This window comes from Artemia franciscana, chromosome 5, assembly GCF_032884065.1.
Source record: "Artemia franciscana chromosome 5, ASM3288406v1, whole genome shotgun sequence".
NCBI lineage: Eukaryota > Metazoa > Arthropoda > Branchiopoda > Anostraca > Artemiidae > Artemia > Artemia franciscana.
The window spans coordinates 42,077,110-42,092,333 of record NC_088867.1 but is presented as its reverse complement, the minus strand read 5'-3'; the positions used below and the strand labels follow the sequence as shown (position 1 = coordinate 42,092,333).

General features: G+C 34.4%; 1 protein-coding gene across 1 annotated transcript in view; it reads right to left on the bottom strand.

Moving 5' to 3' along the window:
- The window catches only part of LOC136027430 (uncharacterized), a 114,463-nt gene that overhangs the window by 70,102 nt on the left and 29,137 nt on the right, over positions 1 to 15,224 (bottom strand). Inside the window, exon 2 of the mRNA XM_065704700.1 lies at positions 12,558 to 12,704. Within this exon, the coding sequence (XP_065560772.1) occupies positions 12,558 to 12,704 (147 nt within the window). The remainder of the gene's footprint in view (positions 1 to 12,557; positions 12,705 to 15,224) is intronic.

Here is a 15,224-nt window from a genome sequence, read left to right as displayed (position 1 = left end):
GCCCCCTCCTCAACTCTTCACTCGTCGCCCTAAAGTTTTTTAGTGCCCTAAAAAAGCTTGCTATTCCAATCTAAAGTCCCTGTGCTTCTGCGATCGTTCCCATAGAATTGGGAAACTTTAGTAAAAAAAGCGTCTAAAGTTAAACTTTAGTCTTAAAAGCGAGTAGCTTAAGAGAGGCAGCCATTTTCATATAGGGGTAATTTCTGTTCGTTTTAAGTTTTTAATGTTGCTCTTTACTTTCAGTTGAGCAAATTATGACTTAAGGTAAAGAGAATAGGGATGGTCATGTTTTGTCAAATGAAATGAAATGGAAATTAGTATTATTTATATTTTTATGTGTTTTTTCCCCAGTTCACTTTATTATTTTGCGGTTCTTAAAGTAAACGAAATATCTTGCCAAAAACTGCATTTTTATATTGACTGAGACTCATATCGAAATACGACTTTGCTTTTACCGTTTATTATACAGCTTCTTGGTATTCGGAAATTTATTTTCAATATGGTTACATTTCTACGCCTTTTTTTTTATTTGTAGCGTTTTCCTACATTTTAAAGTCTTTTCAGTTAGCCCTTTTTGGTATTTTGGCCGTACCATATCTTGTAAGATGTTGCCAAACTAAGGATTTTTAAGTTTGTCTTTTTTGGCCATTCAGTTGTCCTTTTTCAACCCCGCGTTTGGGCCATATTTTATACACACGGGTTGGTTTCTGATAATTAATCTTTCCTGCTATAGCTGCTCTGTATAAATTTGAGAACTCTCTATCCTATTTTTTGTTTTGTTTTGACACTATATTTGATTTTCTTTGAATGAAATTAGCTTTTTATTCTTTTCATACTTTGTTTTACTGTTGAAACATGATTCTGAGGAAAAACCTAAACATTCAACTCTATTTTGAATTTTTCTTTTGTATGATTAAAAGAGTATTTGTTGGCAAATTATTTTTTTTGGGGGGGATTGGAGCGGGTTATAGGGCTGGAGGGAGGAGCGGGTTGAAGGGTTCGGGGCGAATTGAGTTGTATTCGGATGGGGATTGTTACCCTGGGGGTGTTTGAGAAGGTGATTGTCTCTTTTTCTTTTTCATTATTATTTTAATTAGTGTAGGATGCTTCTAGGAACATCTATGTAGGGGTTTTATTATTATTACTATTTTTAATTTAGGATGCCTTTAGAAATTTTTATATAGTTAATCGCTACGTACTAGCAAAATTAAAATTTTTCCCTAGCGTAGGGATTTAGATCTGCAATAGTTTATATTTTTGTTAATCATGTAAATAAAATTCAAATTCAATTCGTATGGTTCATTATATTATAACAAACATTCTGTTTAACATTATTATATATTTCATACTATACATGTTAATTTAATGTTGATTATTATCAACATTGTAACAATGTTTTAAGGTTTAACATGTTAATACTTAACATGGTAACCTGATAGGTATTATCTAAAATGGCAAAAGCTAGAGGTCCTTTCCATAAATTATTCATATTTAATTACAGCAACATGGCCAGTAAAGCATCCATTATAAAAACATTTCCTCTATTATTTTCCTTAATGGGAAAATGAATTCCTTCGTTACGCTTGCGCACGGTGAAATTACACAACAATCCTATGTGACCATCATGCGTAAATTTACATTTGGTTCATCACCAGAAGACAAATTTGATCTTATCAGTTATATGTATATCACTAATTAAATATATTTTTAGTCGTTTATTCGTCACTAGAATAAAAACAAAGGTATTTTTAGATTGTTTATTTCAAGGGGTCACCCACTTCCCGCCACCCGGTGTGAATTTAGTAACGCAACGTGTGCCACACGGTTCTGCCAAGCTTGGTACAGTTTCCAAAACGCTTGACACAATTCCGCCACACTTGACAAGTGCCACCCTGTATAAATAGTTCCTAAGAGTGGGCAACTCCTCGGCAAATTTTATGCACATTTTTAAGGTTAAAATCGCATTTGCGACAATTCACCCCTACCCCCTGATACACCCACATATAGGCTCTGGGCTGTTTATAAAACAAACATAAAAAAAGGTATTATTAGGTTCCTTATTTAATGTTCCTTTAAAACATAATTACCATTACCCTGATAATACCCCCCTCACTATAGATACATACGTAGACATAATAATGCATTTGTTTGTTTTTGTTTCCACTGTTGATCCTTTGTAAAAACCGATTACCCTGTGTTAGACACATGCAGTGCTATGCGTATAACGGAAAGATCAGAAAAAGTTGATCAAAAGAATCAAAAAGTTCCTGGTAACGAACTGTAGTAAGGAGCGACCCGGCTCAATAGTAAACGAAACTCTAAAAAACGGAATTTTGATGCTAAAATATACATCAAAAGAATCATATTTTCATGCTGATTTTAAATATATAAGTTTCATCAAATTTAGTCTTTGTCATCAAAAGTTACGAGCCTGAAAAAAATTGCCTTATTTTAGAAAATAGGGGAAAACACCCCCTAAATGTCACAGAATCTCAACAAAAATCATACCATCGCATTCGGCGTACGAGAGAACCCTACAGCAAAATTTTTAAGCTCCTATCTACAAAAATGTGGAATTTCATATTTTTTGCCAGAAGACAAATCACGGGTGCGTGTTCGTTTTTTTTCCCAGGGGTCATCGTATCGACCAAGTGGTCCTAGAATGTCGCAAGAGGGCTCATTCTAACGGAAATGGAAAGTTTTAGTGCCCTTTTTAAGTGACCAAAAAAATTGGAGGACGCCATTTTTCTCCAAAGTCAACAGATCAAAATTTCGAGATTGCCATTTTGTCCCGCATAGTCAAAAACCGTAATAACTATGTCTTTTGGAATGACTTACTCCTCCACAGTCCCTGGGGGAGGGGCTGCAAGTCACAAACTTCGACAAGTGTTTACAAATAATAATGGTTATTGGGAAGTGTACAGTCGTTTTCAGGGGATTTTTTTTTGGTTTTGGGGATGGGGTCGAGGGGAGGGGGCTATGTGGGAGGATCTTACCTTGGAGAAATATGTCATGGGGGAACAGAAATTCAATGAAAAGGGCGCATGATTTTCTAAAATTACTATAAAAAACAATGAAAAAATAAACATGGAAAAGTTTTTTTTCAATTGAAAGTAAAGGGTAACATTGAAACTCAAAACGAACAGAGATTATTACACATATGAGGGGTTCTAAAAATATTTTAGCATAAAGAGCGAGATATTTAGGAGGAGATAAATACCTCGCTCTTTATGCTATAGTATTTTTAGTAATTTCAACTATTTATTCTACGGCCTTTCTGATTCAGGGGTCATTCTTAAAGAATTGGGACAAAACTTACGATTTTGTGTAAAGAACGAGGTATTAACGAGGGTACAAACCCCCTCATATACATAATAAAAATTAAAATTTAAAAAATTAAAAATTTAGGAGGAGATAAATACCTCGCTCTTTATGCTATAGTATTTTTAGTAATTTCAACTATTTATTCTATGGCCTTTCTGATTCAGGGGTCATTCTTAAAGAATTGGGACAAAAATTACGATTTTGTGTAAAGAACGAGGTATTAACGAGGGTACAAACCCCCTCATATACATAATAAAAATTAAAGAATATAAAAGTTTGTTACGTAAGTTAATTCTTAAGTTGCGTATATTTTTTACTAATAAAAAAATTCGCTAAAAATTAAAATTTATAGTTGCCTTTTTATGTAACCGAAACATTGTATGGCAACTAGGCCTCCTTCCCCATCCCTTATTTCTCAAAATCGTCCGATCAAAACTAAGAGAAAGCCATTTAGCCAAAAAAGGAATTAATATGCAAATTTCATTTTAATAATTTATGTGTGGAGAGCCAAAATCAAACATGCATTAATTCAAAAACGTTCAGAAATTACATAAAAAACTAGTTTTTTTAACTGAAAGTAAGGAACGACATTAAAACTTAAAACGAACAGAAATTACTCCGTATATGAAACGGGTTGTCCCCTCCGCAATCCCCTGCTCTTTACGCTAAAGTTTGACTCTTTGCCACAATTCTGCTTTTTAAAACAATTAAAAGTTTTAGCGTAAAGAGCGAGGGATTGCGGAGGGGACAACCCATTTCATATACGGAGTAATTTCTGTTCGTTTTAAGTTTTAATGTCGTTCCTTACTTTCAGTTAAAAAAAACTAGTTTTTTTTTATGTAATAAAACATGACTCGACTGGCAACACTAATTTTTAAACATAAACTATCATGGTTAGGGAAAGTGAACCACTGTCCAAATTAACCAAAAGGTAAAGAAAGGAACAAGATTTGAAACGGAAAACTGTCTAGTGAGTAAAACTACCATTTGTTGATGATCCTGGAATGGTAATCATGAATTTGTTTGATCTTTACTGTAACGCCTATTGAAAAACAAATTTAAGAAAGTTCCAAAAAGAGCCTAAAAACCCTCAAAAATGACGTCAAATCGCAATGAAAAGAAATTCCAAACAAGAGCCTAAAAACCCTCGAAATGAAAAGCACATCATTAAACTCAACATGGTTGAAGATAAATGGAGTTAGTGGAAACACAGATTTATGGTAAATACCTGTAAGTAAAAATAAAAACATTTTGTTGTAATTTTTGGCATTATATATTTGGCTATACTAAAATTTGTTTTTACTAGTGCTTGAAGGCTATCCTAAGATTGCAGATAGATGCATAGCCGCTTCATTAAAAGCTACTGATTCGTCTTTGCGACTCCATGGTAAAAATCCATGGTGCCCTATAGCACTTTCTGGTCTCATATCTGGAGTAAAAAGGCTGGGAACCATAACAAGGGTAATATTGTAGTACCTCTCCTTAGCCACTCAATAAATGAAAACCAAAAAAGAAAAAAAGACACGTGTAGGAAAATGTGCAAAAAATGTGCTCATCTCCTGCTCTTCAAACGAGAGTTCAACTTGTTTCAAATCCTTGCTTTTAGTGTAAATGCAAGAGCAATGTGTCGACGATAGCGCTTTCAGTGTAAATTTTTAAAAACCAGTCAGTAAACACATGTGAATACATTCAATTTCACTCTTTACTTTTAATTGCCTTCTTTACCTTCAAAGAAGTTTTCTTTAACTTGAATCAATAAAAACCTCTGCTAATAAAGGGGGGGGGGGTTGGATCTGTTAGTCCAAACAAGACGCGAAGAGCTTGTAAGGTAATTCTCATGGCACTAAAGTTCAGGCTAAAAAGATGCAAAGCTAAAAAGATGAGCTAACAAAATGAAATCAAAAATATCAGTCGCTGATGAGGAAAACAATATGCATATTTGTGAAGCAGGACCGTATTCAGGATATTTTTCGGAGGGGGGGTAACTAAAAACCTGATAAATGCATCAAAAATTTGTTTATGTTAAGTTTTGTTACGTTTTTAAGAGTCAGAAAGAAGTTTTTTTTTGGGAGGGGATAACAAAAACACTTTTAGAAAATGCATCAAAAATTTGTTTGTGTTCAGATTTGTTTACATTTTTAAGAGTCAGAAAAAAGTTTTTTTTTGGGGGGGTGTAGTTAAAACCCCTAAACCCCCATGATAGGACTTGTTGTGAAGCAACGCCCCTACTACTCGAAAATAAAAATACTCTTTCAGGATTAATATACATCAATGTATTTTGATCACAGAACTCGTACTTAGTTTTCAAGGATTGTCACATTATTGTATGATATGCTATCAGATTTTTCTCAAATCTAGTAAATTTTCTGGCCTTTGAGGATGAAAGCATCCACACATAATAGAAGACAATTCACACTATCGTACGGAATGTAGGAAGACTGGACATAAGTCGATGGACTTGGATGGGTTTTGCGAAAATTTGAAGACAAAAAGCAAAACGTGAGGAAATGACATGTGCGACACTTACTCAACCTTCCCAACCTTTAATCTTGATTAAATTTCTATCATTTAACATGATATCAATCCAATTCTCCTGACAAATTCACTGACAAATGTCAGTGACAAATGACTGATCACTGACCATTCACTGACCAATTCACTGACAAATGTATTCCCTCAACCCATTTAATTTCTTTAAAAAAAATTATCCTCCCCATCTCCGTTCGTTGGGCGATAATATGAACCTACCCTCAACCCCACTTTCAAAAATCCTTTTTTTTTATCACCAAGTAGTAAAAATCTTATATTAGCAGCATTATTCACTTTAATTTATCCTCAATGTGCCTTGCCCTTGAATAGAATCCCCTCGGGTCGATCTATCATATCTTGCAGCTCATGTTGTATCCCTAGGTATACTTGTTTGACCAATAAAAGAAAGCCAGATGAGAATGCGGTTTTACCTTTCTTTTTTCCCTCTCGTGCTAAGCCTACATTTTATTGTGAAAATGACGTTTATATCATAGCACCTAAATTGTCAAGCTGTCAAAATGTGACAAACTGTGACAAGATAAATTGAAAGAAAATAGTGTTGCATCAAAATTTATTTTAACCAGCTACCAAACTGTGAACGCCTCTCAAAGTACCGTGCGAAATTAGGAATAGGCCGTGACGGAAACTAATGATAAATTTCTTCAAGATGTTTCCAGGCGACAAACCATCCTTGACGCGTGGACACGCCTGACGTATGCTGCTTCTTTATTCAAAGAGTCCTGTTCAGAATGACAAGGACCGTGAATTTTATAATAATGCAACTTTTACAACATATTTTAGTTTCTAGTTCCTGCATTTTAAATAGTTGAATTCTTTTGAAATTGTATTGTATTCTATCTAAAGCGCCACTGATCATGCCTTATTGTTTGAATGGATGAATTGGGATATCTATTTTTGAACTTGACCGGCATCTTCATTAATTAGGTTCCACGCTAAAAAGAAGAGGAACGGGAGAAAATAAGGCTTTATTGTCCAGTATTTTGTAAGCAATTGTTTCAAATTACAAACTTGGTATTGACACTCGACATTTCTCTTACTAGCCATAGGACAGGGAGTCTCTGTTCTAAAATTAAAGAATCCATAAAGCAGTAAATATGTTTAAAAATGAGTGAAAACTAGACTTCCAGCACAAAAATTTCGTCGAGTTTTACGACAGCATACTTTGAACTATGGGTCACATTTGCAGAACACCACAAGCTACGATGGCTATTAGATGGAAGTCAGACCCTCTGCGAACACAGCAAGATTCTTAGCTGCTGGTTTCTACCAAATTTCAGTGGGATAAATCTTTCTTTTAGGCGTAAACGGCAAGAATGTAACCTTTCTCTGACAAAGAGAATGGTTACGAAAAACGTGGTTTACCCCATATGATCTGACCGACTACAGGTGTTGCACCAGGTGCACATCATAAACGGACGCAGTCATGTACCTAGCTGTTTCTTACCAACCATATTATTGGGATCTGACAATATTTTCTGGCCGAACTGACTATGTTGAGAATCAAGGGACTCTTGTTTTGTTGAAATCTGACAAATTATTCTGGTAGACGCCATAAGAACAACGATGTAACAGGCTTCAAAAAATCCAGTTAAGACTCTGACTTTTACTTCCCCGCTGAGCTTGGTTTAGACCCGAAAATAGCCGAAAATAATTTCCTGAAAAAAAGTCTGACAATAGTTCGACAACAAGGAATCAGGATACTTCCTCCTGATCCACAAAGAGATAAATCGATACCTGATTTTGAAAATCTATTGCTGAAACATCAGACATTACATCTGACCAAGTTTGGTTGAGATCAGGCAAGCCCTTCTAGCTATTGCTCCTAGGGTATGAATGCATAGTTCCTGTTTTCCTCCTCCAGAGATTTTGAATTGGGTCCTGATCCCCAAAAGACAAGATTATGACCTTAATTTTTACTTCCAACCAAGTTTCGTTAAGTCTGACTAATGTACTGATGGCAATAAGTTAGGAGACCCTCCTCTACAAAGGTAGGACCGCAAATCCTGATTCACCAAAGATATAACTAGAACATGTGTTCCTACTTTCATTCAAGTTGCAGAAGGATTTTAGAATTATATTTGTTGAATATCCCGAAGACAGGAATTTAAGAACCCCTCAAACCAAGAAGGTCTCACTGGGTACAAGTGACATCAATTATAACCTGCTGTTAGGTCTCAACTATTCTTGGTGGGATTTTAGAGTAAGTGTACTCTAAAATCTTTCGAGTTTAATATTTATTTTTTATTATTATTATTATTTTACCCTAATTTACATGTCTCTTTTCTCTTTATTTAACTTAAAGAGAGGAGAGACCCTTTTTTTTGTTCCAGTTTTGTTTTTAGTATATGCTTGTCTCTTTATTGTATGTGCTTTTTTTATTATTGTATATGATTTATAAGTGTTTTATTTTTGTTTTATTGGCCCATTACAAGCTAAACATCTTGAACTTCGTAATTACCTTACGTTTTGTAATTGTCTTTTTTTTTTAATATTAATAAATTGATTGATTGATTGAGTGATCCGTTTTAGGGTGGGGAGGGAAATGGTCCCAAAATCCTTGTTACCAGAACATCTATAACATAAACTTTTATTGGATTGAAAGTGTCCTGGCAAACCCTTCAACAATACGCTCTTCTTCAAGATCTCTTGATGACAAAAATTTACGGAACATTCCCCTTTCCTTCACAATAAACGTATGGCCGGGCCCATTACCCCCAAAAGTTGTGATAGAACACTTGCCATTACTTCCCACAAAGTCTGGTTGAGACTTTACCAGCTTGTTTGGTAGGTGTATCGATGAGATGAATTACTGGACCTCCTTCCGCATACCCCCGGCAAAGAACTAATTTTGAAGGCAGACCCAATAGGCCCCTACACTTGTTTTCCACAAATTTTGACTGATATCTGATAGCCACATTTAGCCTATATTCTGTTTAAGAGTGCCCTCACCTCCTACACAGGAGAAACAAAGTACGGAGCCCCCTCTCACCTCTGAAAAAGTACGAGTTGTACAATTACTTTTATTATCCACTAGGTTCGGTTTATATATACCAACTTGTTCTTTTAGATGTCCTAGTGACAAGAATTTAGGTATCTCCTTTAAATCCCCTGCAGAGATCGGGTGGGGACTGACTCCTAAAAAGCATGATTAGGAGCCAAGCTCTGACTTTCTGACCTCTCGCTCAATTCATTTGGGATCCCGCTATCCCTTTGGGTATGTGTCCTGATAACAAGAATTTAGTGAGGGACTGCCCATTTCCCGTCTCTGGTGTATTTCGCTGAGCAAAGTGTGCCACACAGCTCCATAATTTTTGGCATAGTTTCTGCCACGATTCGCACACTTAGTACACGCTACCCAGTGCACGTGATTTCTGAGGATGGGCACCTCCCTTGGAATTTAGGTACCCCCCTCCCCACAAAAATCAGATTCTGTCTGGACACATCAAATGTACTAATAGGACATTAGCTCTTACTTGTTGTGTTTTTTTTTGACATCTTAGAGCTCCGTTAGGTAGATGAAAATAGTAAGATTTAAGAAAACACACTTGTTTCTTCCCCTTGCCCATGAGCCTACTCACAGCAGATTGTATTAATTCTAATTCTGGGCGTGAGCTTTAGTCTTTGCGCATATGAAAATTTGGATTATTCAACCAAAATAAAAAAAAAATCTCATGGTAAATTCTTTGTTTAATTTATATGTTATGGATGAAAATAAAAAATGTCTATGTCTATGTCATATAATAATTTTTTAGATTTTGTTTTTCCAAACTTACCTTTCCAAATTTATTTCGCCTAAATCTTAGAAATACACAGATTTTTTGACATTGACTCTTGGGTTGATGAAATGTGTGATCAACCTAAATTGACCTTTCCAAAATTGTTTCGTATAAATCATAAAGATACACGGATTCTTCTACACTGAGCCTTGGGTTGAAGGAACGTGTCTAAAATGAGCCCTACGAAGCATACTTTTGGATTCGGGACAGCTTCATTTTGTTCTTTTATGCTATTCTATTTACTTGACTAGAAAAAAAAAACATATTTGTTCTAAAAAAAAACATACAGGAAATTTTGCAGATTCCAGATCAACTATGTTTGACCTGTTTGACCCAAAAACATGTCTTTTATGTTTCGATCCTCGTATCACACGAAGTTTCCATTTTTTATTCATTACCACTACCGAGTTATATAGTTAGTATATATAGTTATATAGTTACATAGTTATATAGTTATATAGTTACATAGTTATATCTTCTATATATATAAAAATAAGTTGTCTGTGTGTGGATCTGTGGATGGATCAGGTGACGTCATGTTTGTCCGCATATGACGTCTGAATTATTTCACACTAATACAAAAGAAGAAAAAAACTAAAAAAGGTAAAAACTACAAAAAAAACTAAAAAGAAAAAAAAACTAAAAAAGCTAAAAAACTAAAAAAAAACTAAAAAAAGGTAAAAATCTAATAACTAAAAAAAAACTGAAAAAAATAAAAAAAGGCAAAAACTACAAAAAAAATAAAACTAATAAAAAAACTAAAAAAGCTAAAAAACTAAAAAAACTAAAAAAAACTAAAAAAAGGTAAAAAACTAAAAAAAACTAAAAACTAAAAAAGAAAAAAACTAAAAAAAAGGAAAAAACTGAAAAATAAAAGAGAAAAAGAAAACTAAAAAAATATGAATAAATATATATAAAAATAAGTTGTTTGTGGGTTATGTCTGTCTGTCTGTCTGTCGAGTGACGTCGTGTTTGTCCGCATATGACGTCTGAATTATTTCACACTAATACAAAAGAAGAAAAAAAACCAAAAAAGGTAAAAACTACAAAAAAAACTAAAAAGAAAAAAAACTAAAAAAGCTAAAAAACTAAAAAAAACTAAAAAAAGGTAAAAAACTAAAAACTAAAAAAAACTGAAAAAACTAAAAAAAGGCAAAAACTAAAAAAAAAAACTAAAAACTAATAAAAAAACTAAAAAAGCTAAAAAACTAAAAAAACTAAAAAAACTAAAAAAAGGTAAAAAACAAAAAAAAACTAAAAACTAAAAAAGAAAAAACTAAAAAAAAGGAAAAAACTGAAAAATAAGAGAAAAAGAAAACTAAAAAAATATTAATAAATATAAAAAATATAAATATAAATATAATATAAATTAGCAATCAACAAAGCACCGAGACACAAATGACGACCGGGACACAGGGAGTATAAATGACGACCAGGACATAAGTAAAAAAAAAAAACTAAAAAAACTAAAAAAATGGTAAAAACTGCAAAAAAACTAAAAACTAATAAAAAAACTAAAAAATCTAAAACTCTAAATAAACTAAAAAAGAAAAAAAAGAAAAAAGGAAAAAAATAAAGGAGAAAAACAAAACTAAAAAACGAATGTATATACAGACCGGGACACCGGGATACAAATGACGACCGGGACACAGGGAATATAAATGACGACCGGGACACAGGGACACAACTACAATGGGGACGCCGGGGGGCACAGGGGGATATAAATGACGACCGGGACACCGGGACATAAGGAATATAAATGACGCCCGGGACACTCAAAGAGAAATCACAGACTGGAACACCGGGACACAAATGACGACCGGGACACAGGGAATATAAATGACGACCGGGACACAGGGACATAACTACAAAGGGGACGCCGGGGTGCACAGGGGGATATATAAATGACGATGGCGACTCAGGGAATGGTCGATTAGCAATCACCATCAACAAAGCTCAAGGGCAATCATTAGAATCATGAGGTATAGATCTGAATACGGATTGTTTTCCCATGGACCATTATATATTGCATGTTCAAGAGTCGGTAAACCTGAAAATCTATTTATATGCACAGACAATGGGACAGCAAAGAATGTTGTATATTCGCAAGTTTTACGTAGTTAAAAACATATATATGTATATATATATATATATATATATATATATATATATATATATATATATATATATATATATATATCTATATTCACAGGTGGGACATAGGGACACAACTACAATGGCGCGTAACTAATATGGCGCGTAACGACTTACGCGCGCGGGGGGGCTTGGGGGGGCGCGAAGCGCCCCCACCAACTAGGTGTTGGGGTGGCGCGAAGCGCCACCCCAACAGCTAGTAGTTACATAGTTACATAGTTACATAGTTATATAGTTATATAGTTATATAGTTAGTTATATAGTTACTGAGCAAAAAAAAAAACGAAAAAAAAACGAAAGCAGGAATGATGCTCCACAGCATAAATAGCGTTATATTCAAGATTAGCAAAAAAAAGGTTTGATTTTATTTGGTGATATACTAACTATTGGGCTATAACTAAATATACTATCTATTATATCATAATACAATTATTGTTTAATAACATAAACGTCCCAGTCAAGAAAAAATACAGAAAAAAAATATGAAAGCAGGAATGATGCTCCACACCACAAATACCGTTATATCAAAGATTAGCAAAAAAAGGTTATTTTATTTGGCGATATACTAACTATTTGGCTATAACTAAATATACTATCTATTAAATCACAATAAAATTTTTGTTTAAAAACATAAACATATCCAGTCTTTACCCCCTTGGCTGTACAATACAAATGTGAGTGTTTGCACATTTCGTCTTATTTCCGATAGGATTCGTGAGAAAAATCAAAGAATATTATTTTGTTCACACTCACCCCGAAACTTCCTGGGTCGCTAAAGTCTCTTCCTCACCAAACTGCTTCCTGTCATCCAACGTCATGTTGTTCAGCTTTTGGCTGCTTGATGATTTTAGCTTCTTTCCGCCACCTAATGTGGACACTTTCCATTTAAACATCCTGCACCTGTAATTAAAGGAAATCTATGATAAAAATCCAGCTCATAACGTGTCCAAAAGCAAGGCCAGATCCAGGATTTTTGTTCGGAGGGAGGTATTTTTTTGCAGGTGGGATACAAAAACTTTTTAAATGCGTTTTTACATTTTTATGCTTTGGACAAGTATTTAAGGGGGGGGGGGTTCAAACCCCTACCCCCTCTTGGATACTGCCTCGTCAACAAGAAGGAGCATTTGCCATATATTGAAGATAAAAATTAACAAAGGGGGGCCTTTTTTGGTACATATGACAATTATATTAGAAAATCATTTGTTCACATCTCTACCGACCCCATTCACCCCCCCCCCCGAAAAAACATTCGAAGGCTTGCTTCCGCCCATGGAAAATGCATCATTCTTTCATGATAATAAGACCAATATATAAACAGCTGGAAACTAAAATAATTCACACCCCTTGCACCTAGGGTTGTTGGGAGGGGGCTGTGTCATCCCTGAAGGAATAGTTGTTTGAATTTTTGACCATTTCAAAGAAGATAGATGTCTGAAAGTTTTTCTCATGTGTCCTTAGGATTGAAGGAGGATCGGGCTGAAAAGGGGCGTCAGAGTCGATAAGAGCATATTCAGGATTTTGCTCGGAGGGGGGATACGCAAAATAAAACTTTTAAAAACGTATTAGACATTTTTTTATATGCATTTTCGTTACGTAGAGTCACACGAAATTTTTTTTTTGGGGGGGATTCAAACCCGAAACGCACTCCCTCCCCCCACTGGATACGGCATTGGGAGTGGAACAGGCTGCTCCTCAATCACTTTCAATTCTCAAAAGGAGACTAGGTCTTTCATTTTCAATAAAACTCTTCCTAAGCTCTTAGAACAACTCCTTCTATACAAAGTGGACGGCAGAAAAAAAATAATCGATAACGCATTGAGACATTACCACGTTATAGATGTAATTTGTCTGTATTAAATAAAAAAAAAGTATTTTTTTTCAATTGAAGCTAAGGAGCAACATTAAAAATGAAAACAAACAGAAATTATTTCGTATATAGAATAGAATATGATTTATAGGCTAAAATAGCACACAAGCTAGCATAAGCACGTCAGAACAGCTACAATGATAAAACAGATGTTAGGAGATAAACATAAAACAACAAGTTAAATCAATTATTCAAATGCGAAACAGATTTTTGTACCTGATGGTCAACATTTGGGGACACAAGTGAAGTTGGATTTTTGGAGCTCTACGAGTATTAAGTCTTCTATTAGGAAGGATTGTGGGATTTTCTTTGAAGGGGTGTAGAACACGTCAATGATAGTCACAACTAAGACACCTGTGGCCAAAGTTCATGGTAAGAATGTGACGTCGTGATTCCAATGTAGTAAGTACAAGTCTAGCCAAACCTTCATCGTATGCAGTACAGGACGTCCCCAGTATACTTTTTATTGCTCTATTTTGAGTGCTTTCAATTTTAGAACATTGGTCCTTGGTCAACCCAGGGTGCCAGACAGGGTAAGCATATTCAAGGCAGGGTCTTCCATAAGAACAATAAATTATTTTAAGGTTCTGGACTGATATGGAGAACCGTTTGAGAAGGGAGAAAGATTTAAGGAGTAAACTACCAGATTTAAATAAGTGAGATGCATGGGGCTTTAAACTGCACACCGAGCAGCTTAACCACATTTAAATTAGGCATGCAAAGGTAATTATCATAGGGGGTATATTTTTTTAAAAAGGAGAATAGCATTAAACTGCTTTTGGGTATGCTTAGGCTGAGTTTAACATTGTCAAGATCATTTCTTAAGTTGTTAATGAGTGAATTAAGTTTAACGTTCAAAATATTAGAGGTTTGACAAAGGTTAAATAATGTCAAATCATGCGCAAATTTAAAAGCGCTGTCATACGTCATATGAGAGTGAGAGTCCCTTCCTCATTACTTTTTTTATACGCTTGAGTTTTAAAGTTCTTTAAAAATACTTCTTATTCAAATTCGGCGACCCTTGTGCTAAAGCAGTCGTTCTTAAAGAATTGCGACAAAAAGTCAAACTTTAGCATTGTGAATTATGACAAAAGACAAAAAGTCAGAATTGTGACAAGAAATCAAACTTCAGCGTCCGTTGAACATTCAAAATAGTCATAGAACACTTTTATTAAATATATAAAGGGTTTTCTGTATTGAATGGCAATTTAAAGTGCATTATGTAAATTTCAAAAATATTATTAAACAATATAAGGCAAAGAACTGTAAGTAAAGAGGGATTCGGCTCAGTACCAGAACTCTAAGTAATAGAAATTTGATAACGATAGGTACAACAAAAGAATTGACTTTTTCATGATGATTCCTAATATTTAAAAAAACTTAAAGTTTAATCTATCAAACTATCAAACGCTTCAAGCCTGAGAAAATTTGCCCGACTTTTTGAAAAAGGGGAAAATCCTCCCAAAAGTCAAGTAATCTTAATAAAATTGCACCATCAGATTCAGCATATCAGAAAACTTCACTTTACAGGTTTTCAGCTCATATCTACGAAA